At 38.9% G+C, this 26,116-nt stretch overlaps 1 protein-coding gene and 1 long non-coding RNA gene across 2 annotated transcripts; both read right to left on the bottom strand.

Moving 5' to 3' along the window:
* Positions 1-12,357: 12,357 nt before the first annotated feature.
* Positions 12,358-24,226, bottom strand: LOC307004975 (uncharacterized protein). Its single transcript, XM_079624651.1, has 11 exons — positions 24,155-24,226; positions 23,850-23,900; positions 21,361-21,466; positions 20,944-21,014; positions 18,818-20,837; positions 18,551-18,631; positions 18,349-18,381; positions 14,628-14,681; positions 14,378-14,428; positions 14,236-14,268; positions 12,358-12,694 (listed from the first exon to the last, which is right to left on the bottom strand). Exons 5-11 carry the CDS (start codon positions 20,805-20,807, stop codon positions 12,438-12,440), a joined length of 2,499 nt encoding a protein of 832 aa, XP_079480777.1. The 5' UTR covers positions 20,808-20,837; positions 20,944-21,014; positions 21,361-21,466; positions 23,850-23,900; positions 24,155-24,226; the 3' UTR covers positions 12,358-12,437.
* A 658-nt stretch (positions 24,227-24,884) lies between these two features.
* Positions 24,885-25,847, bottom strand: LOC307005602. The gene is made up of 3 exons (XR_013799301.1): positions 25,414-25,847; positions 25,131-25,199; positions 24,885-24,955 (listed from the first exon to the last, which is right to left on the bottom strand). It is a non-coding gene; the product is annotated as an uncharacterized lncRNA (long non-coding RNA).
* Between the last annotated feature and the right edge of the window lie 269 nt (positions 25,848-26,116).

Raw genomic sequence — 26,116 nt, 5'->3', positions numbered from 1 at the left:
TTAATCAACCATTTGCATGCATTTAACAAATACAAGGCATATATAGCAGACAATAATAACCGTGACATCAGGGCCGGCTCTAGCCCTTTGGTTGCCCTAGGCGAGATTGAGTTTTGCGCCCCCGTAATGTAACGGCAAACCTAGAGGGAGCCCGCGCCCTAGAGATGCGCTATTATTTAATCCGCAACCGCATCACAAAACTCATCATCCGTCCGCCATCCATCCGCATCAATGTTTTTGACCAATTTTCAAAACCGTACCCGCCCGCCATCCGCTGATTGGGCGATAGAAGGCGCTGCTGATGACAGCCGCAAGACTAGAAAGCTCTTACCTCAGAATATCAGCAGTGAACTCCGTCTGCGATCGGCGCACAGGGACAAAAATAAACAAATAGCCTAAATTAAATGCACTTCAGCAAACCTGATCTTATCTGTACAATATTTTCATTGTAGCCTAATAGAAAACACATTTTGGCACATCATTTCAACATGCTGCTATTTAGCCTACTACTAATGAATGCCTATTTCACTTAATTTTTTTAGCAAATAGATAGAAAGCTTCGAATAAAATAACAAGTCATTTACATTATAGGCAAACTCTATGCACTTTCATGTCAGGGTGACGACGGCGCCGCTCCCACCACGCGCATCACGCGCTGTGCGTAGGGCACCAAGAGCTGAGGGAGCACCAAAAAAATTGCCTAATGAAAAATCAATAATTATAATGCCGATATTATTTCAGTATAGAAATGCAGACATCCCAAGTCTCCCGGAAGTTCTGGGAGTCTCCCACATATTGATAGTGGCTCACTGATGCCTGCGAATTAGTTAAAATCTCCGGAATCTAGAGCGAGTGAGCGCGCCCGCGAGACAGAGACTGTGCTCCAAACCACGTAGCGCATGCATGGCAGAGCAGGAGAGAGAGCAAGAGACCGCGCGCGTGCCTCATGAAGCGCATGTAATATCATTCCCCTATTTTCTTTTTTTTGGATGTGGTTATAGTCAGATAACAATATTTAACAATGTATACATGTATTTTTAATTTGATTGGTTCAACCGCCCGCCCGAATTTAATTAAAATATAATTTTTCGTCACGTCATCCGCCCGCATCGGCGCGCCCCCAACACATTTGTCGCCCTAGGCAACCGCCTAGTTCGCCTATAGCAATCGCCGGCCCTGGGTGACATGGAGGAGCCGGCGCGCCGCGCTCACTTTCACTTTCATTGTTAACTAGAGCGCGCACCTCATAAATGAATGAAACTCAGCGTAGGCCTATGCCTCATACATTAGCATTAAATATCTTTGCTGCATCCTTTCTAGAACAGACAAGGGCTTTCTCGCGGCTCGCATCAGCAGAGCATCGTCCATAGACCGCAAAACAATCAGCGGATGGCGGGCGTGTGCGGCTTTGAAATTTGGTAAAAAAATGTTGCAGCGGATGATGAGTTTTGTGATGCTGTTGCGGATGAAATAATACTCCATACATCCAGTTTCAACAATACGATTTTCCATTTGGAGCAATCTCATCATTGACGCATGAATAGTGAAACCACTGAATATGAAGTTGTGCAATGTCACACATCAAATCATCTGACCAAACTCAACCTGGCCACAGTGACACCAGCTTTTTTTCTTGCCCACTGCCACTTGCACCATTGTCAAAACCATCCGAATCAGGGACAGATACACCAGGTTGTGCTGACACATTAGCCTAAGAAAGCCTAGTGTAGAACTTGCCAACTAGTTCAGGCATAATGGCTGTGTCAAAAATGTGCTTGCTTTTCTTACATATCATGTCCCGGAACTCTTCATTAAACAAAATGTGTTCAACATTCAAGTCTTTCTCTGTCCAAACAACAAAATAGGCAGACTCCAGTTTGCACACTCCAAGCTGTGTTCTGTTTAGAGTCAGTTTACCTTCACCATCCTACTACAAGTAAAATCCTTTAACACTGTCTAACTTGTCAGATTTTACACAGAATGTACATTTAATTTCATTGACACTGACACCACAACAATCACAAGAAACAAGGACATCCGGGAAAGCACATAAGAATGGCACACGTGGGTTGATGAAAAAACCTGTCTCGTGCACTTTTTTACATTTTCATGATATTTCTTATGTTCATCTGTAAACACATCACGTGCACATTTCTCATGAAAACATCCCCAGGTATCCCCATCCTTTTGATATAGATTTGTATAATTGGGGATAGCATACACTTTTGATAAAGCTCAAAAGCTGGTTGATTAGGATCAGTGCAGCATATGCAGTTTTCATTTTAGATGCTGTGATTTGACCAGCAAAAAAATCACAGTTTAGAAGAAGCTTAATCCTTGTAGCTATCTCAACTGCCTTTACTTGCTCCTCTGATACTCAAATGTTTATATTATTACAAATGGACAAGTACCTCCTCATTTCCCAGTTCAGTCAACACCAGAGGAAAGTTTTCACTAATTGGTCTGGTAATAAAATCATGTGAATGAAGGTCAATCAGGGATAAAATAGCAGACTTTGAGCCAGTTGTGCTGAGAGTGGTGAATAATGATGATAATACATCACTGGTAGGATGCAGTTTTCTGCTTCTTTTAACAGAACTGGCACATTCTTTCTCAAATGACTTTACATGACCAGCAGTCACTCTTAGCAGCTATTTTACTTTGTCTTTGTTGTAGTAAAGTCAAGCTCTCAACATTATGTGTACTTCACCTTTCAAAATTCCAGTAGAGTTGGAGATAAATAATTGTACAATGTGCTGCTGATTTTCGTCCGGTCAAGCAAAGTTTTGTACTTTGTTTCTATTTGATATCATTTTAAAACTTATGTGTACGCTAATATTATGGTCTATAACTCCTCCCCAAACTTGCTGCTGCCTTGAATCTTGCTCTCTCATTGGCTGTAGGTCATCGCCGATGTAATTTTCAGTCAGAACATATTTCACACAGCAGGATTTTGAATCGCCAACAGTTCCAGATATTTAGCATGCCAAATGTCTCACGGGTGTCAGAGACGCATCGTCGACTCTCTCAGATCACATCTTTGCTAATTCGCACTGTGAGTGATTGGCCATTTGTCAGAGATTTAGCTGAATCTATCGGTGAGTGAAAATCAGGGTTAAAATCATGAACTCGCCATTAGGATTGACAATGGATGGCACTGGTTCCCATGTCAAGTCACCTTAATTTATATACCGCTTTTTACAATACAGATTGTATCATGGATGAGTCCAGGTGCAGGTCCACCATCTGATCTGGATACGGCCAGGATCCTGTTGACTTCAGTAACAGGGAAGGGACTGGTCAGTGTTGGGGAAGCTACTCTGAAACTGTTTGACAAGCTACAAGCTATGTAGCAACATTGACTGACATCTGGTCAAATTCATTAATTTGCCTGAACAGAGAAGAGGTCTGTGTCTCGTTTCTCCATTACAACACACACACAAAGAGACACGTGACACCCAAAATTCCTCACACGTAACAGGACACCCACGTCTCCAGAGAGATAAGCACGCACACACCAAGAGACTTTATTCAACAGAATCATATTTAAGACCTCAACAAATGGACTTGATATTTTTGTGTTGCCATTTATATGTCATGACAGGTTTTGGGATTTAATGTAAGTTTTAATGTGTACTAATCAAACTCTAAATGCTTCTAATCTGTATATTTTATGTAACTCTGTATCCCTATAATCTAAATCGGAAGTGTTTGATGTCTCTGTAATTCTCTAAATCTAACGGAGTTGAATCTCGATAATAGACTGTAATGGTATGATTATTTCGATATGAATTCTTTCCAGTCATAGAAATGACTAGTCCCGGAGCTCTGTCATAAACTACACAGACTGGGGTCTTGACAGGACAAAGGAACAGCTTTCCCGCTCCAGATCAGAGGATCCGATTTGCTCTTGTCCCGAAAGAAGGCGTGAGCCATACAGTCTTTAAAAGAGAGAGCCAAAGCTCCTCCTCTTTCTTCTGCTCTCGTTCCCTGCTCTTCCTGTCGTCAGCATGTGAAATCTTTGATCAGGGACTCCTTCCAGGAGTTCCGTCCACTTTTATTTTCTTTATAAAGTTTCTTTTGTGTCATTTTCAAATTCTCCTTGGTTCGTTTCCACCTACGAGTCGAACGAACGAAGCCTGAATTCCTTCAGTAACATATCACTTCCACAAGAGGCCTTCTTCAAAACTCGCGCCCTGTCCGAGGCTCCATGAGAGAACGCGCATCAGCACGAGAAGCGCGCTCCGCAAACACGAGCGCGCGCGCTCTGCTCCGAGAACACGCGCAGGCTGGACACAGCTCGTGCACACAAACGAACTTTGCAAGTATTATTACCTCCAACGAGTTTAATGTTTTAAGGTTTGTTTCGATTGTTGGCTCTCTCAAAGGTCTGTGATTTCGTTATTCTATGACCATTCTCTCTTTCTTCCCTTTCTCCCTCTCTCTACAATCTCAGCGCGTGCACGGCGCGCCCCTATCTCTCTCACTCCCTCTCTCTCTCTCTGTTCCGCATTCAAATCGAGCGCGCGACCCTGCCCTCTATCTCATTCGCTCTCTCTTATTCTCTCTCCCAAACGCACGACCAAAAACCTCTGTAAAGCGCTCCCCGCGCGTGCGAGGTGTGCGTTACTGCTCTAAATAGCACCAGCCTAAATCAGAGCAATCTCTCTCTCTCTCTCTCTCACTTTCTCTCGCATCATCTGTTACCCGTTTTGTCTTGTTTGTTAACTGTAAGTAAATGTACATAGACATATAAAACGTGTATCTTGTGTAATAGCCTATATTCTGTAGTTTTGCATTTATTAAAACAATATATTCAACTGTTTCTGTGAAAATGCTTGTAAAACGAGTCAATGAGGTTCACGACCCGAGCTACCAGCTCTTATTATTTACTACGTTGAGTAGTTTTAATTTTATAAACACAGGAAAAATAATGTTCACGGCCAGAAGGTTAATTTCTTGGAGTTTATAAGAAAGGATAGCTTTATTGAGAAATTGATCATTTAATCTGACGGTTGGTCGCTGGACGAACACCGATTTGATAATTACATTAATTTCCCTTAAGGATTATCTCATAATCGAAGTTAAGTAAGATTATTGATATATGAATGAGGAATTATAATTCGTTGTGATTGATTATTCATATATTCATATAATCCACTTTCACTTTCGACAATTTAATGTAACTGTAATGCACAATATTAATCATATTCATGATTAGTTATTAAAATTCCCTATGGATCATTTGAGCTAAATTCATACGGACCCAGAGTCCGAGGCATATACCTTACAGCTACTTGTAAGTTAAAGTAGTTAAACTACAGTCAAGCTACCCTTTGGGAAAAGTAGTTAGCTACACTACAAGTTACTATCAAAAAGTAGCTAGCTACATTGAAACTACTTTTGAAACTACTTTTGATAACAACGTATATTATAAATAACTGAATAAGTGTTTGAGGAATGTTTTAAGTAAAATATTTAGTGTTTAAAACAATGCAATACACTTATTATTTCAAAGAGTATTGTTTTATTACACACAACACTCAAATATCTCAGACTGTTTGTTAAAAGTTAAAAATTGCAACAAATATGAACTTGGACAAATAAGGCCATGGGTAATTAACATTAGTTGTTTCTCCATCCTCCAAATCTGCCGCCACGTCTTGCTCCATCATGGATAATATGGGTGTGTCAACCCACTTCTGTACGTCAGTGCTGTTTTTACGAGCTCGCAGATAATTTTTTCACTCGGGACAAATCGAGTGGAAATCGGTGATGCTCGCATGGTCGCGGATCGCAGCGTGTGAGAGGAATTACGAGCCGAGCACGTTACAAGAACCTCTCGATCATTTTTAAACATGTTTAAAAAATTCGGGGAGTCGGCCCGATCATACACAACCACGTCACAGGCTAGATCGATGGGGGCTATACCTCAGTGGCAGCAACCACACAGCGTGCGCATACACTGTCACACACACACACACTGACTCACTCACTCTCTCTCTCTCTCTCTCTCTCTCTCTCTCTCTCTCTCTCTCTCTCTCTCTCTCTCTCTCTCTCTCTCGTTTTTTATGTTGAACGGAATGGCTACTGTTATCTGCTTTTCAACAAATCATTTGCACACACATTTCTGTCATTTTTCTATCTGAAGCTATTGCCTGCAACATTGAAAGCTCCGGTGTCTGTGTTTAGCGCGAATGCTCACGTGATTGCCGCCGGCTCGGGATAAAAGTTGTGCCGGACAGTCGTGCCGTGTACGAGCTGCTTTAACGCGATTATCAGTTTAACTGACTCGTAATGTGTGCAATATCTCACGACCTCCCGAGTATCCGAACTCGCACCGTGTACACCCGCCTTAGCCGCAAGATGCGTGATTAAACAACAGGTGGCGGTAATGGCTAAAAATGAGTTTGTAATCTAACAAGAAGAAGAATATCCTGGCATCGCGCTGATTCGCGCAGGCTCGACAAAACGCAATGTAGCTTTTGCTCGCGCTACACCGCTACTTGCTGCAAAAAGTAGTTAGCTACTGGAAAAGCTACACTATTTAAAAAGCATCTGAGTTACTGCCAAGCTACTGAAAAATTTTGTTAAGTTAGTAGTGTCGCTACTTGTTGTTAACTACTCCCCAACACTGGGACTGGTTGACACTTCAGGACTGCGTTGTCATCGTGTCCAGGCGCAGGCCCTTCATCAGATATGGATACAGCCTGGATCCTGCAGTAAACCTCGGATAAACAGAGAGACTAATATTAGCGTAGATGCCATCCTTCTTATGATGTAACAAGTACATCAGGGAGTGTTCCCGGGTTCCGGCTGACCTAAACTATGCAGCCTAACATTGAGTTATAGAAGTCTATAATGTGTTATGTGTATGCTAGGCCAAAGAGATGTATTTTTAGTCTAGATTTGAACTGACAGAGTGTGTCTGCTTCCCAGACAATGTTAGGAAGATTGTTCCAAAGTTTTGGTGCTAAATAGGAAAAGGATCTACCGCCAGCAGTCGATTTTGATATTCTAGGTATTATTAACTGGACGGAATTTTGAGAACCCAGTAGACGTGAAGGACTATAATGCTTTAAGAGCTCGCTCAAGTACTGCGGAGCTAAACCATTTATTGCTTTGTAAGTGATCAGCAATATTTTTAAATTTGTGTTTTAACCCAACGAGACATGGTTGAAATACAAAGGGTGGAGAATGAGTTTATGCTGAAATATATTATTATGAAATATATGATTATGAGAATATGCTGAAATGTTTTGCAATATGGACGATTGTTATTTTTATAAAATATAACCTGACAGAAATAAGTAGTTCACAATTAACTTTATAACACAATGCCCTGCAGCAAAATAGCGCAAAGCAATTGAAAAATTACCTTTCCATTCACTAATACCTACTGGAGATAAAAGGGCCTAAATGGACAGAAAAAAATAGAAATCATACACAGGAGATCTGATCTTCCCATTGAACATGACACCAAGACGCATGTTGCCCATTTCATGTCTGGATTTCGAAACGGCTTGACTCCTAATGAGGCTGGGAAGGTTTGTTTACCGTTCATCACCTCATTGCAGCTTTGTCCAATTTGTTAGTGACCTCTGCCTTCTCTGCACACATGATGAAACAGTTCTCCGCTCACAGGCGAGCTTCAGGTGTGCTTCACCAAACATGCTGCATATTCCCTGCTGGCTTATTAAAAGCATATTTGCATTTCAGATTTGTTTCCAAACTTCAGGAGCTTCTTGTTTTGGCCTCTCTCCACCACACGAGCCAGGGAAAGTGTAGATTAATGACCATACAGAGATTCTCAATTGACACAGAGTCACTTTGGAGTTTGCAAATCAGGTGTCGCTTTGAGGCGAAATGCCAGCCTCCGAACGCACTTCACTTTCAAGTCCTGCCGGAGACTAGAGTCAGACACGAGATCAGTTAATGTTTGTTCCCAGTGGATTAGAACATTCCCATTATCTGTCACGATTGAATTTTAATTCATTTTTCAGGCAGGCAATTGTTTCAGATGTGAAAAGCACTTACATTTGTGCATCTTTAAACTGTCGTGCCTCCGTTTAAAAGATGGCCTGTAATTAAAGTAAACAAGATTTTCTGATATCAGTATGCATGTCATATTTTAATTTAATTAGAAAATTATTAATTTTTGGGTGGGCTCCACCAGAACCCTGTTGTATTTCAAGCCCGTAAGGATGCTGTTTAGGAAAAAAAAATATTGGCAAAATCCCAAAAGTCGGGTGACAGGTGGCACTGCAGCAGAAGTATTCATGTTTAACTTGTGCATTCCCAAAGCCGCAGAGAAAGAGAGCTACACAACTGCATGTGACCTTGTCTTGAAATCTTTAGCATGATGTGAGAGTGTAACTCAGGAGGATTTGATTGAGATTAGCTCAGAGGTCTAATCCCAATCTCAGCTGTCAACTTCTGCAAAATCTTCTAGATATAAAACCTTACACAGACACATGATATGGTTTTATTTGGGCCTGGGATTAGATTGGTTAGGGATTGCCAAGAACATGTTTGACTGACTTAAAAATCTTGGATGTTCCAGATCTGTAAGAAAACCTTTCAAATACTGCACATAAAGTCTAAAATCATTTTAAACTTCAAAAAGTTGTCTGTTTTACTGATGTCATGTGTGCATTAGTTTTTAGATCTATGTACAGTACATTCTAAAGGGATAATATACCCAAAAGTGAAAATTTTGTCATAATTTACTCATTACATTACATTTTTTAGATGGATCTTCAGAGCGGCAGCACAAACTTTCACACATTTTAACACATTTTACTTTTATCCCTGAGCTGGGGAAGAAGTTATGAGTTCTGAAAGCTACAGTCTGTTTTAAATGTTCAATTAAATCATCTCTGAAAATCTAAGATTTGAGTCCTTACAATTCCTCCTGTAATGCTTTAAAAATTCACAAACAACTTCTAATCTCAAAGTCTCACAATTTAAAGCTGTGACTAACAGTGTGTTATACAGAGACCAGTTCAGTTGTACTGTATCTATCTTAGGAATTTAATTGAAGCTTTTAACAATTTTGACCCTTTGCCTGCCCCTGTCACATAATAAACTCAAGTACACGCTGAGAGATTAAGGCATGCATTTGTTTGCATGGTTTCTCTAAAGCAAGTTTTATTTAACTATCAGTGGCCTGAGGTCCCATGTGTTTCAAATGATCATTAAGCCATTAAAATATCTGCTTTTGGAGACAGCATCATGTAGTCGAGCTGAAATTTACAAGATCTGGGATTATGACAAAGCTCTCAGCTCTTGGAGTTAACCTTTGCTCTGATGAGGAACTTCTTGTCCTCATTTGTTCACCAGCTAATTTTAACAGTTTTAGCGTCTAAGGCGTTCAGCAGCTGCAGGCCTGCGGCTGGTTGAGAACCTTAACATCCCATTAAATGACCCGTCTCACCACCCCGCTGACATTCAGCTATGCTAAAAAGTTCACAAGTGCCTCTTTGTTGAAGGTGCTTTGACTAATATGAGGTGCTGTAATTATGGCTGTGGTGAAGGGCTTTGTTGAAGTCAAGGGAGATTAATGAGTGGACACAAACTGAAAGCACACTTCAGTGCAGTGTAGGCTACTAGTACAGAAGTACACACAAGTGTGTTGTAAAAGTGAAAAAAGCTTGTGGCTGAAAAAGCAAAAAATAGGGTCAGACACAGCTAAAGGCCCTTTGTGGTAAAATACACTTTATGATGAAAACCGTAGGTACTATAGATGTAAATTAGCAATATTTTTGGTATGTTAACATTTAGATTTTTACTGAAGTTTATTAACATGCATTGTCCCCATTAAATAGACATTTTATTTTCTCCCAAAACACTAAATAGCAACAAACACCAGCACAGCACCTGCCTAAACATTAGCACTGTAAACTGATCCATGAGAAAATTTCATGCAGTGATTTATGTAGATAATTAGAAACACTCAAACTATTATTACTACAAGCATGCCATGTAGTATAGCCCAAAACAACAAAACCCAACTTTGCAGTGAGAAATGAGCCAATACATCTTCAAAAAAGTTCGGGTTCATATATCTACGTAAAGGAAAGTGCTAATTACTTCTTTAAAGAATGAATTGTTGAATAACCCTAAATTGTTTTTTGATTTCTGAATGTCTACGGATAATTCTAAATGTTTCTCCCATAAACCACATTGTGTACATACACAAACAGACTATAAAACACCACCTTTATTTGGCAATCCCATTCAGGATGTAATTTTCCAGCAACACTACAACTCAATCCAATGCGGTAACTTACAAAGTAAAGTTCTTGTCTTTCCTTTCTTTGCCTTGTTATTCATCAAAAACAGCACTCGGTATGCTTAGCTAGCAACATAACTTTGCGCTCCATTGACAGAATCATCAGGATTCCGTACACAGCGCAAGAGCGTACGTTGTTTCATAATGATGGCCACCGCTCTTTCATAACTCAGAGAGACTTGTTAATTTATCCTCCTCAAGCCCCCCGCTGAAAGACATTCACACTTCAGCCTCATTCCTTGGGCATTTCCACCATCTGATATGACATACCATAAATCAGCAGCGGTGGGCTGACACGTTTGCAACGAGCCCCCGGTACGAGCGGGCCAGTGAGATTTCTCGCTCAGATAACAACTTGCTGTGGAAACCTTTTATTCACAGTGAATCAACCAGGAATTTGTGGGCTCAATAAATCATTCAGTCAGTAGGCGGTATGGCAACTTTGACAATTTTTCTATTTTGATGATGAACGTATTGGTGGTAAAAGGGAATGAAGTATACACTTACATTTGCATTTATTTTCTTGGCCAATACTTTCTTACCAACCTATGGTTGAGCACATAGATTCAAAACAAAGAGTAGTGCCAGTGCATTTTCTACCTAGAACGGACTGAGGTAAAATTCTTGCACCACAGGCATGAACTTGGTCTTTTGTTTTATAGTTGAATATCTTCCCCTAAACGAAACACACACACACACACACACACACACACACACACACACACACACACACATACTGGTTTTTGTGAATTACCAGGACACTGCAGCCCAAACAGGTGTGTTGGTGTATTAGGGGGACACCCCTTTCCACTTGCTGTACAGAGATGTGGTGAAGATCAAAAAATCTATTTTGACCCATACAACACAGATTTCACTTTAGAGTTTGTTTACACAAAACACAATCTATAATGTAACAACCTGAAAATATACACAATTATGAGGACAATTTATAATTTGATACACAAGCCCCACCTATGACACAAAACGTTATTATAAGGACTAAAGTGATTTCTGAGGACACTAGATATACAACACACAAAAGTGTCATTTGAGTGTATTAAAGGGACATATCTGATATATGAGGACTAATGGCTTAACACATACACAATAGTAAAGACTGTGTATTAAAGGGACATACCTGATATATGAGGACTAATGGCTTAACACATACACAATAGTAAAGACTGTGTATTAAAGGGACATATCTGATATATGAGGACTAATGGTTTAACACATACACAATAGTAAAGACTGTGTATTAAAGGGACATACCTGATATATGAGGACTAATGGCTTAACACATACACAATAGTAAAGACTGTGTATTAAAGGGACATATCTGATATATGAGGACTAATGGCTTAACACATACACAATAGTAAAGACTGTGTATTAAAGGGACATACCTGATATATGAGGACTAATGGCTTAACACATACACAATAGTAAAGACTGTGTATTAAAGGGACATATCTGATATATGAGGACTAATGGCTTAACACATACACAATAGTAAAGACTGTGTATTAAAGGGACATACCTGATATTTGAGGACCAATGATCAGACTCAGAACATGGTGCACGCATTGTGCAAGTATGTAAAATATTTTTGTATAGTGCTGTAAATATGCTACCTTACCTTTTATAGTGTGTATTCAAGGATGTACTATTTGGGAGTGACATAAGGGATTGTCTGTCTGTCTGTCTGTCTGTCTGTCTATCTATCTATACACATAATGTAAATCTAGCCGGTTGTTTGCAGAAAAACCCATAGTGGGTGATCATATTTAAGCGAAGAAACAACATTCAAACAAGCGGTGCAGACATAACAGTATGCACATTCTGTGAACAAAGAGCAAAGTTTATTTTGTTCTTGTTTACAGCAAAATTACTGTAGTTGCCCTTAATATTTTACATCACAAGATCATTTTGTGTATCAAGAAACATCCTGTGTGTACTGTGTGTAATGAAAAAACAAACGCTCTTACTGTAAGTGTAAAGAGAACAACTTAAATATTTTAACTGTTCCTAAGCATAACAGCTAAACTAAACATTACTGAAAGCATACTGAATCCATGAACAAACTTTAACAGCAGAAGAATATTCTGCTTACATATAAACAAAAAGTAAAAAACAAAAACACCTAATGAGACTGTTTCTTTTTTAGGGTTAAGCCGCGATTCCTGACAAAATCCCTAATGTTTTGGAGCGTGCGAGTAGCCAAAGCTGGATGCTCAGCATTCTTGCACTGCTGGCATTCAATTTTAGTGGCGAGTTTACCCCTTGCTATGTGGTCGCGGAAATGCCTCTGTACTGCTGCAATTTCAGTTGGAGACCAGGCTTGTTTCTGCTTCCTTTTAGCATCATCCAGATTTTTTTCAGCAGAATTTTCATGATTCCCTACAAAAGAGGAAAACAGGTTCCTGAACCCTGGGTTGAACACTATGATGGCCAGAGCTCCTCTCCCTCTTCTCCCAACCAGCCACACTCTTACCAACCCTTGTCTTTAGTCAAGTCTTGTTGTATAGGTCACTAATCCGTAAGAGTAAAATTGGTTTTAACTGTTGGCCCAATGTTACATTCCTCATACATCAAATATCAAATTGTAAATAAAAGAATAAAATTAAAGACCTGACTACATGGTTGCTTATTTCCTAATATAGATTTAGGCCTGTCACTAGGGATGCAACGATAAACTGATTTCACTATTAACCGTGCTTTAATTCGTCATGGTTAATTAATCGTTAAGGCTTCTCAACACAGCGTTTCTTCTGCACGGAATAAAACTGCTGCAACTAAAAGTTTTTCCAACTGTGCGCTAGCTTAAAGTTCAGAGGTCAAGACTGAGCACTGAGAATGTGAACATGCTTACATTTCTGCACTATAATATGAACAGAAAGGACTGAAGATAAGTGTGCAATTTGAGGGCCATGTTGTATGTGGGTCCTGCAGCTTTTGACTCCTTGTTTTGTTCCAAAAGGATATGTATAGCTTGCTAATATTCAATACCAGAGATGTGTTTCTTTTTATTTATTTTCACTGTACTGCATTATTCATTTTCAAAAGGAGGCTATATTGTTAAGTCAAAAGCCAGTTAGAGCTTTTTTATTTTCAATGTTTCTACTCTGGTCCAAAAAAAATGAAAATACCAAAAATATTTGTAATATAGTTGATCACAACTTAAAGTGCATTTAACTACATTTGTCCTCTTTAATAGGGAAATACTTAGCTAATATTTAGCTAAGATTTTATATAGACAAATACTATTATTTTTTATTCTTATTTTTATTTATTTATTTATTCATTATTCTGTTATATATTTTCAGTGTAAAATTATTACAGGAAATGGACTATTATTTGTTTTAACTAATAGTGTTTTGAAATGAATTAATGAATAATAATTACTGTGATAACTGTGAAACCGTGATTATTCCTCAGACTATAATCGTACAGCCAAAATCTATAATCGCTGCATCCCACCCTGTCACGATAATCAATATATCGACTTATCGCACAATAAATGTACATGATCTCAATTTTTGCCAATGCAATACATCACCATTTATATTTACATAAAAAACACAATAACATAAAACATAACATAAAACATAAAAAAAGGAAAAATCTGTAGATGGAAAAATCTCCATAAAAGTTCTTCGTCCATTTGTCTTTTTTCTCTATGTAAGAAAATGATTTTTTTGATGATCTAAATCATTTATGAATTAAATGTTTGTTTATTAATAGAAAGTGTGTGGCCTTCCTGCATTATTATGCTGTTATATTATTATTTTACATTCACTGGCATAAAATGGTCTTAAAATGACAATAATATCACTTATCACAATTATTTTAAGGGGCAATATATCGACCAACAAAAAGTTATCATGACAGGCCAATATAGATAAGTAGTTCTCATTATACTAGTAGTATTCTCATCATACCTTGAGATGAGCCTCCAAAGGAAGTCTCAATATCTGTGAATAGACAAATAAAACACTATAACAAACAGTAGTATTGCTTGGTCTGCATGAATTGAATCAAACCTTAATGGATATGCTGGCTGAGTGAGGTAGATGCTCATACCATCTGAGGTGCCTGTAGGGTTCACAACAGGCCGCCTAGCTTTCTTCATTCCTGTGGTATGAATAGAATGGCTCAGAATAAAGGTTCTGATGGAACATACTCAAACATTTCATAAATTATTCTACACATTTAAGTGGAAACTGTAAATCTCTAGCAAAAAATCCTCCTTTACTATAAAACCAGCTAAAATGATTGATCTAGAGAATTCCCTAGTACAGTGTTCTTTCTTTATATGATTGTGTGCTTTTACCAGGTTGTTCATGCTCCTCCCTCCTGCTGTGATATTTGTCCTTCATGCAATGATCTTAAAAAAAAAAAAAAAAAAAACACATATTCAAAACATGGTTACACTTTATGGCAAGTGTGAATCTCATGAATTATCAGGAACTAACACAAGCTCAAAGTCTTTCATTCATGACTTCATGGATGAAAACACCTTAAGGCTATGTTCACACTTAGCGTCTTTTTTCGAACTACCAGCGTCTGTTCTACATTATAACCCTATGGAGTAAACCGTTTTTTCAAAAAAGTCCTGAGCGCTTTTTTAGACGCCACCGCCGGCGTCTTTTTCTGCAGCTCAGAGCGTCTTTTTAAGTTGAAAAAAAGTTCAACTTTTATGAAAAGAACGCCCTACGTCAAGCGCCTTTTTGACAGCTGACCAATGACAAGCGAGTAGTGAGACCTGTCGTTTCCATAACAACAAGAAAAAATGGAGACGGTGCCGGTAGATAAACGTATCGTCCTTGTTTCGGAGCACAAGGAGCTCCATACAGTTTCCTTTCCCGTATAATGTCGTGCACCCACAAACGTCTTTGTGAACCGACATTCTCCTCCCCGGTAACTTCAAAAGCCAACGCAAGAGCCAACTTTCTCTTTCTCAACATTTTTTGCATCACACAGCACTAGGCTACTGTTGCAGCTGTTGTTATAGCAACAAAAGACGCGCTCGGCTGCTATTTGTAACCGAACGCTGCCAGCGTTTTCTTTTTTGCTAAAAAAACGGCATTGTCAACTTTTTCTTGTCAAAAAAGACACTAAGTGTGAACATAGCCTAAGACATTAAGACAAGTACATCATCATGATTTATGTTTATTATGCATGATCATGATGTTTTCATTGTTCACAAAAAACAAGGTATTTACTATACATTGTAGATAAACCTATAGTCATGGCACATGATTCAAAATACAAAAAAAACATTTTGTGCATGTAAGACTACTTGAATTATTAAAAGGAATATAGAAAAATAATAAATATTACCTCATGCATGAATACAGGCTAGAAGAGTATATCAATTAATGTCAGAACTCATGTTTTTCATTAAAGATGAGGTATCAAGCATGTTCATGTCTTCTTCATAGTAGCCTGTAGGAATATGGACAGAGCGCAACACTGGCCAATCACAGCACAGTGTGCAAAATTTGTTGACATCTCAAACCATTCATCACCACAGGCACTCACAAATCAGGCAACCAACTGGATCTGGTTTACACACGCAACTGCATCACAGACAACATCTTGGTGAGAGCTCTCCATGTTTCAGATCATTTCCTCATCACTTTCAGTCTACAACTCTCTGCCCCTGCACCACCAACCCCACCACCAGTCACTTTCAGGCGAAACCTGCGCTCACTTTCTCTCGCCCATCTTTCATCTGCCGTGTCATTTTCTCTTCCCTCACCCCCACAATTCTCATCTCTGGATGTTAATACCGCAACGGATACCTTCTGCTCTACTCTAACCTCTTCTCTAGACAATATCTGCCCTCTTTCCTCCAGGCCAGCACGCGCTACTCCCTCTAACCCCTGGTTGTCTGAGGTTCTTCGTGAACACCGGACCGAACTCAGGGCAGCAGAGAGGAAATGGCGCAAATCAAAAGACACATCTGACCTGAGTATGTATCAATCTCTCCTCTCTTCCTTTTCCGTTGATGTTCATGCTGCAAAATCTTCCTACTTCCACAACAAGATCAACAGCTCCTCCAACACACGATCACTCTTCAAGACATTCAACTCTCTCCTCTGTCCTCCTCCACCACCACCACCCACCTCCTCTTTAACTGCTGACGATTTTGCGAACTTCTTCACCAACAAGACAACAACTATCAGCAGTCAGTTCTCAGCTCCTCACACACAGGAGCACAGACCGACCCCTTCCACAGCCAATCACCCTCTCTCCTCCTTCTCTCCGCTAACCGAGGAAAAAGTATCTACACTTCTCCTCTCCAGTCATCCTACCACCTGCCCTCTTGACCCCATCCCCTCACACCTTCTACAAGCCATATCTCACACACTTCTACCAGCTCTCACACACATCATCAACTCATCCCTCCATACTGGCACTTTTCCTACTGCATTCAAGCAGGCTCTGGTAACTCAACTGCTGAAAAAATCAACACTTAACACATCACTTGTAGAGAACTACAGACCTACCTCTCTACTTTTCCTTTAAAATTACTAAATGTAAATGTAAATCCAAATACAGTAGTCTTACATCCAAATACAGACTGTATATGTCACTCATTGTTTACACAGTGCAGAGATTGTGAATACAACGGCTAAACAAAATTCGGTTGCAACAATCAGGATAAGCACAAGTAATTACCATTCTGATTAGCTGTAGTGACCACAATCACTCTGCACTGTATAAACAAATAAGTGACCTATACACAAGATAGAATACGACTATGCCAGAGCATGTATTTGGTTTAGTCTGTGCATGTTTGGGACCCATTGACTGCCATTATATCCCAGATGACACACGCAAGTCTGCAAGATGTCTGTTAAAGATCTCTTGATCTGGAAACATCCGCTGTCTAAAAACTTTCTTTCAGATGTCAGTTTTACATACATTCTAAATTATAAACATCTTAAAGACATCTAACAGACGTCTATGTGACATCTAAAAAGAGACATCCAATAGACGTATTGCAGATGAGCAAATAACCTAAATAATACATCTTGCAGATGTAAATGCAGACGTCAAATAGACATCTTCTAGATGTACGTGCGCTATCAGGGATATGACTGAAAGACTGCAGCGGTTTGAGTTAAAAATCTTTGAGTTCTACTGAAGAAACAAAGTCATCTACATCACTGACTCCTAGGGATTAGCAGTTGAACCTCACATTTTCATTTCTGGGTGAACTATCGCTTTAATAACACACTGTTTATCAGTATTTCCAGAAGACCAAGTTACCACTTTACTTGAGGGTTCACACACGATGAGGTCATAAGAAATTAATGCTTAGTTAATGATGACTACTGTATTTGGATGTCAACAGAATTCACATACTCTGTGCTGTGATTGGCCAGTGTTGGGGGTCTGTCCATTTACATGCAGGCTGCTATGAAGAAGACATACTGTATACAAGCTTGATAACTCATCATAATTAATGAAAAACATTAGTTCTCACATTAATTATTGTAACTGATATACTGTTCTAACCTGTATGCATGCATGAGGCAATGCAGATTTTTGTATATATTATTATAATAATTCAAGTAATCTTATTTGAGAAAAAAAATGTTTTAGTACATGTACCAAAAGCATAGCTTTATCCATAATGGATATTAAAAATCTTGTTTTCTGTGAAAAAGAAAACATCAAGATCATGCATAATAACCTATTAATCATGATGATGTATTCATCTTAGTGAATGTCTTAAGGTGTTTTTCATCTATGAGGTCATGAATAAAAGATTTTGAACTCATGCTAGTTCCTGATAATTGAGATATTAATGGATGAAGTAATTCATAATTCTTCATTAATGTATGCATTAATTCATGGTAATTCATGTACCCCTACTGTAAAGTGCTCCCCAAAAACTTGCATCATTTACACAATGTTATAATTTAAGCAATCAAAAGCAACCTAAACTGCATTTTAAACATTTCTAACAGTCATTTTGGTTTCAAAAGTATATATACACATGTGGGTTTGAAGTTAAAAAAGTTTTAGTATTGTCATACCTTTAGATGGGCCTCCTAAGGCAGGATCAGTATCTGTGAATAGAAAAATAAAATACTATAACAAACAGCAGCGGCGCTTGGTCTATATGAATTATGCTTCTGTGACATCTCTGAACTACTGTATAATGTTTTGGTGCATCATATGGTGCACTTCTTACACTGACTTTACTGATTTGATGTTTGTATGTTTATGTGCTTTTACCTGTTTCTGTTTGTGTCTGTGGATGCGCCTCCTCAGCATCACTGTCTTCACTATTTTCCGAATCAGAAAAGTCTAACTTGTCTAAAAAAAAAATTGAGTATCAAGTAAGCTTAACATTGCTAATGTTAGAGTAAAAATAGAAGACATAGTGATAACTCTAATATCTGGTGAACATTACATTAAGATCTACGTTAGGGATTATCTTTAGGATATGAATATACTTAGTTAACTTCAAAATGTCATTTGTAACAACTTTAGTAGCATTACCTTCAATTTCAATTTCTTCTAGGGTTTTGCCGTGGAGATTTGAAAGAGAATCTTTCTCCATAGCGAGGAGTAACTTTGAAATCTTGGCCAGCTGGGTTGTAGCCTCCGGAAGTCGATAAAATTCTCTGTGGACACGAATATCGTGGCCCAAGAAGTCCGCAACTTGGTCCAACTCGTGGTTTTTCAGGTTAAGCACCTGCGACAAAGTTGCCACATGTTTGCGCAGTTGGGTCGACCGGAGGAGTTCCGGGTTTTGTGCACCACACTCGTGTGCATAGATCCTCAGACAGTCTTGTCCTCTATAACAACTCAAACAGCTTGGTCGAGCAAACAGGAATTGGTTTTCCTCAGGGACTCCACATTCCCTTCTTTTGCTTATGAGGAGGGTTAAGGCATCAACCATCTCTGGTGACAGCAAAACTGCCACTTTTCGCCCTCTTTTACCCCTAAGTTCCACCCGACTGAAATGTGTACAAAGTTTTTGTTCAAACTTTGTTAGCCCAACAGCAACATCTTTGTGTAGGGGAGCTGTATCCCTCTCAAGAAAACCTTTGAGTTGCATTTTTGCAACCTCTCCTCCACGTCGCCGGTTGAACACAATTATTTTTGCAAGAGTTGCTTTGCATAGGTCGCCATAGACTTGTGCTGATGGCATCTGTTTCAAGTTCTCAGAACGTAAATCAACAACCTTTTCAAGATGCTGGTGAAGAAGTTGTACATCCTCTGTGAAAGGGAGGGTAGACGGCTTGTTAAAGCGCCCCTCATTCAAGGTGGTCAAAGCTGTGTGGGAAACGAGTTCAGACCATTTAGCATCATACAGCTTTTTGAATGCTTGGGTTGACTTTATCCCCTCACCATCTTCTGCCATTAGAGCTCGGCAATGTACAATGTCACATATCTTATTCAGTGAGTGGCCCAACTTAAGGGCAAGGCTTGGAGTCTGGAATGAGTGTTTTACATCATCAAACCCAGATACCTTTTTGACAGCCTGGATAACCACATTGAAATTTTCAGGTCTCACAGCATCTTCAAGAGTCTGTACAGAAAATTCCTTTCTCAGAATCAGCAGAAGTCTTCCAACTTCCCGGAGCTTCTGTCGAATATAGTCAAATTTAGTGGGATCTTGCCCATGTTTATTGTAAAATGACTGGGCCAGCTGAAGAATACAAAAGTCACTCCGCACAGCAGCAGAGATGTCATCGTCTTTCATCACAGTTAGCAGTTTCCAAACACCTTGTGATATTTGTTGGCAGAGGGCTGCATTAGACATTGTTGCCAAAGACAAGACCCTAGTTCTTCCTGGCTCTGCCTGATCTTCCACTGGTTTGGAAAGACAATTTCTAACGTGTCTCCAGAGATCCCTTCGGAGAAACATTGCATGGCAATACATACAGTGCACGTAATCTTTTGAATCATATCTTTTCTTTGGCTTACGTCGTAGTTTTAACAATCCAGTCCCATTCGCTAAAACATCTGCATTGTGTTCATAGTTTCCTTTGTTCCGCAGTTTGTTCAGAAGTTTTTGACGCTCTTTGGAATGTTTTGGTAGAGCCAAAGCCCGAGCAACATCGACGTTTGAATTCTCATGTACTTTTAAGTGGCGTGTAAATTTTGACTGCGGTTTTCCACAAATGTAGCAGTAATTCTTCTTGCTTACTGAAGAGGATATATTTGAAGATTGTAAAGATGGATCTTCCCCTGTGCCTGTAATATCCTCAACAGTGCTTTCAGTATTGCCATCGCTGTGAACTTTCGATATTTGTACTTGTATGGCTTTCCTACTAGGCATTTCAAGCTGTGCTGTGCAGACTGGAACTTTTGGGAGTGAACCTATGACACTTTCTTGGCATGGTCTGCCATTTTGAATTTCTGCAGTAGATTTGATGCAGAACACTTCAGTATTTTTAATGTTTAAGAGTTTTTCTGGAGACGCTATGCTTACGTCTGAACCTTCTGAGACAGAATTAGGTACATAGTCCTCATCCGACATGTTCTCACTGGAAAATTCTACTTCGGAATCCTGAAATAGTAAACATATCTTTTGTACATACTCAGAAAGTTTAGTTCCAAGGAAGAAAATTGCTGAAAAATAAAACATATCTGACTATTCAATAAATCATACTTACGGATGTTGAGGGGTCAGGTTTGGGCTTCACATTTTTCTCGTAGCAAGTTTTATGCCAGAAGCGGGAACAAACTGGATTGAGCATATAATAAACAAGGTTGGTTTCATTTGAATAAAAGGTGATTCAAGAAAAGATGCTTTAAAAAGTGATAGATAAAGCAGTGATAGATGATCAGTGTGTTTGAAAGTGTGGCTATAAGATGGAAGAGAACAGAGAAAGGAGAAGACTAATATAAATATGAATCGATTACACAATTACACAGGCAGACAGACTGAGCAAGACAGAAAGAAAGAATGAAAAGTTAACTTTTTCAAGCTAATTTAAAGATGCATTTAGAACGTCAAGATTACACAGTTTTAGGGTTTCAATGGTAAAGCATTTTTAAAAGTATTAAAATTGTCTGAACAAAATACTTACCCTTACATCTCACACCAGCCCACTTAAAAGCGGAATAAGGACCAGTACAGCAATCACATTTATTCAAGCTTGATACTACTGTAGATATTATGACATGTTTACAGTTCTGTTGAAAAAAAAAAGTTATAATTGATTAGAGGAAATTATACTGTATTACTATAGTTAGGTGTTAAAGGCACAATAAAATGCATTAATACAATATTTAAATTGGTCTCTGATATCTATACAGAAGGTATGTGGCTTAGGTAAGGGCAAAAATGATTTAGAAACAGTTTTATCTTTCCATATTATTCAACAATGCCAAGGTAAATTTCAAGGTTTTTCATTATATGGCACCTTTAAGACATAGGGCTAAGGTTTGAACAAGTTATTTTAATTTCACAAATAACAAAATGTATATCACAAATGTACTGCACTGTAGTATGACAAAAGCAGTAAGTATGGGGACATGGTGCAGTTTGACAAAACACACACTGAACTTCTACCCATCCCCCACAACATGACAAAAGCAGTAAGTATGGGGGACATACGATACACAAACCATGGTGCAGTTTGACAAAACACACACTGAACTTCTACCCATCCCCCACAACATGACAAAAGCAGTAAGTATGGGGACATACGATACACAAACCATGGTGCAGTTTGACAAAACACACACTGAACTTCTACCCATCCCCCACAACATGACAAAAGCAGTAAGTATGGGGACATACGACACACAAACCATGGTGCAGTTTGACAAAACACACACTGAACTTCTACCCATCCCCCACAACATGACAAAAGCAGTAAGTATGGGGACATACGACACACAAACCATGGTGCAGTTTGACAAAACACACACTGAACTTCTACCCATCCCCCACAACATGACAAAAGCAGTAAGTATGGGGACATACGACGATACACAAACCATGGTGCAGTTTGACAAAACACACCCTGAACTTCTACCCATCCCCCACAACATGACAAAAGCAGTAAGTATGGGGACATACGATACACAAACCATGGTGCAGTTTGACAAAACACACACTGAACTTCTACCCATCCCCCACAACATGACAAAAGCAGTAAGTATGGGGACATGGTGCAGTTTGACAAAACACACACTGAACTTCTACCCATCCCCCACAACATGACAAAAGCAGTAAGTATGGGGACTTACGATACACAAACCATGGTGCAGTTTGACAAAACACACCCTGAACTTCTACCCATCCCCCACAACATGACAAAAGCAGTAAGTATGGGGACATACGACAAAAGCAGTAAGTATGGGGGACATACGATACACAAACCATGGTGCAGTTTGACAAAACACACACTGAACTTCTACCCATCCCCCACAACATGACAAAAGCAGTAAGTATGGGGACATACGACAAAAGCAGTAAGTATGGGGACATACGATACACAAACCATGGTGCAGTTTGACAAAACACACCCTGAACTTCTACCCATCCCCCACAACATGACAAAAGCAGTAAGTATGGGGACATACGACAAAAGCAGTAAGTATGGGGGACATACGATACACAAACCATGGTGCAGTTTGACAAAACACACACTGAACTTCTACCCATCCCCCACAACATGACAAAAGCAGTAAGTATGGGGACATACGACAAAAGCAGTAAGTATGGGGGACATACGATACACAAACCATGGTGCAGTTTGACAAAACACACACTGAACTTCTACCCATCCCCCACAACATGACAAAAGCAGTAAGTATGGGGACATACGACAAAAGCAGTAAGTATGGGGGACATACGATACACAAACCATGGTGCAGTTTGACAAAACACACACTGAACTTCTACCCATCCCCCACAACATGACAAAATGGGGACATACGACAAAAGCAGTAAGTATGGGGGACATACGATACACAAACCATGGTGCAGTTTGACAAAACACACACTGAACTTATACCCATCCCCCACAACATGACAAAAGCAGTAAGTATGGGGGACATACGACACACAAACCATTGTGCAGTTTGACAAAACACACCCTGAACTTCTACCCATCCCCCACAAAATGACAAAAGCAGTAAGTATGGGGACATACAACATATGATACACATGCTAGCTCAGAATGAACCATCATCCATATACCATTGTAAATTAAACAATTCCTATGACTGATGATACATGGGGCAACTTTATGAGCAACGTTGCGGGGCAACTTGGGTTAATGTTGGCATCAGTGGGCAACCAGAAGAGACACAGGGCCCATGACTGATTTAAAGTCTGAAAAAATTTTGTTTTACCCATTCTCAGTTGGGAAAGTGCCCAAGCAACATTGTTCAAAAAAAGTTGCCTGGCAAGATTGCTCAAAATGTTGTCCTGTGTATCATCAGCCTATCACTATCTTTTTTAATTCTTTAAGTTTGTAATTAAAAATCACTGTTGTTGCCAACTAAAGAACATTTAAGAAATAAATGCTTATTAAATGCTCATTTTTAATGGAAAGTACATTACCTGTTGAGTGTTGTCATGACATGTCAGCTGAGAATCAGACGTTGTTGAGATCTGAAAAGGTTTGAGTACTGAACATTCAATTTGGATAACACGGCAGTACATGGTGATGCTTTGAGTATCCAAAACAACTAATGTGAAAATGACATAATACAAGTGAATTCTTCGATCAAACAATCAGGGCATGTGAGAATTCATTGCAGCACACAGTCCTAATCGTCTGTAATGCTAAGGTAATGATTCTACATCATCTTACCAAAGTTAATGGAGATTTAACTACCTGTTGAGCATTAGAAACACACACTTACCTCCTTTGACCCGTCTCCTGCTGCACAGCTGACCAAAGCATGCACCTGTTGTTCAATCTCAGAACAAACCTGTGAAATATGAAAGATTTGTGTAATCAGATTGACAAAAGGTCAAATATACTATGCTATAAAACACTTTTTATGAAAATGTTAAAGAAATCAATAGTTTATAAGGATTTTGCATCATCTTAACAAAGTTAATGGAGATTTAACTACCTGTTGAGCATTAGAAACACACACTTACCTCCTTTGACCCATCTCCTGCTGCACAGCTGACCAAAGCATGCACCTGTTGTTCGGTCTCAGAACAAACCTGTGAAATATGAAAGATTTGTGTAATCAGATTGACAAAAGGTCAAATATACTATGCTATAAAACACTTTTTATGAAAATGTTAAAGAAATCAATAGTTTATAAGGATTTTGCATCATCTTAACAAAGTTAATGGAGATTTAACTACCTGTTGAGCATTAGAAACACACACTTACCTCCTTTGACCCATCTCCTGCTGCACAGCTGACCAAAGCATGCACCTGTTGTTCAATCTCAGAACAAACCTGTGAAATATGAAAGATTTGTGTAATCAGATTGACAAAAGGTCAAATATACTATGTTATAAAACACTTTTTATGGAAATTTTAAAGAAATCAATAGTTTATAAGGATTTTGCATCATCTTAACAAAGTTAATGGAGATTTAACTACCTGTTGAGCATTATAAACACACACTTACCTCCTTTGACCCATCTCCTGCTGCACAGCTGACCAAAGCATGCACCTGTTGTTCAATCTCAGAACAAACCTGTGAAATATGAAAGATTTGTGTAATCAGATTGACAAAAGGTCAAATATACTATGTTATAAAACACTTTTTATGGAAATTTTAAAGAAATCAATAGTTTATAAGGATTTTGCATCATCTTACCAAAGTTAATGGAGATTTAACTACCTGTTGAGCATTAGAAACACACACTTACCTCCTTTGACCCGTCTCCTGCTGCACAGCTGACCAAAGCATGCACCTGTTGTTTGGTCTCAGAACAAACCTGTGAAATATGAAAGATCTGTGTAATCAGATTGACAAAAGGTCAACTATACTATGTTATAAAACACTTTTTATGGAAATTTTAAAGAAATCAATTCGTACAACCTCAGAACAAACCTGTGTGGGTTCAAAATCAAATACTAACACTTCTCCACATGTAACTGTAAACTGTGTCTTTAAATTAAAGTAAAAGGATTATTTCAATCTGTTAATACCTTTCTTCTCCATGGCCAGTCAGAATCTCCATAGTTATACGTTATCTCTTCCCCAGGACTTATGTCCTTTACTGCAAATAAGCACAGATGGGGCTTTCCGTCCACTCTGATTGTTTTCATTTTGCTGTTGGGGGTCACATGATCATCATTGACGATTCTCCCTAAAGAAGCATCTTCTCTGGCAGCATCAACCCTGAAACAGCAAGAACATAGTGCTATCTCCACGGTGTAATATTGACTGAATCATACAATAGGAAAGTTTCACAGAATAATAATAATAATAATAAAAAGTTAATTCTAGTTTACCACTGCTGCATCAGGAAATGCAAAGTTTATACATACCACAACTGTTTTCCATCACAACGAAATTCAAATAAAAAAACTTCAAGTGCAGCATGGTATACTCTGTGCCTTCTTTCATATTCTTTTTTAGATATGATTTCCCCTCGATCTTCAATGAGGAAATCTCCCTTTTGAAAGTGGCGACAGCTGAACACTCCTCGACCTAACCAAGAGCAGATCAGTCAGGGTAGAAGTTAAAACAATACTTAAAACATAGACAATTGTGTTACTCACCTTTAAATTAATTTATGTATTTTATTTCAAATCCATCCTTATCTTTGAGCATGGAAGAAAAATATGCAGCTTCATCCTTTGGTTTTAGTTTGGCCCTCCGGGACCTTGTTCCTGCCATTTCCTGCAA

This window comes from Phoxinus phoxinus (genome assembly GCF_949152265.1).
Source record: "Phoxinus phoxinus genome assembly, chromosome: 10".
Taxonomy (NCBI): Eukaryota; Metazoa; Chordata; class Actinopteri; order Cypriniformes; family Leuciscidae; genus Phoxinus; species Phoxinus phoxinus.
Note: the sequence above shows the minus strand (reverse complement) of the source record. Positions and strands in the feature narration are given on the sequence as shown.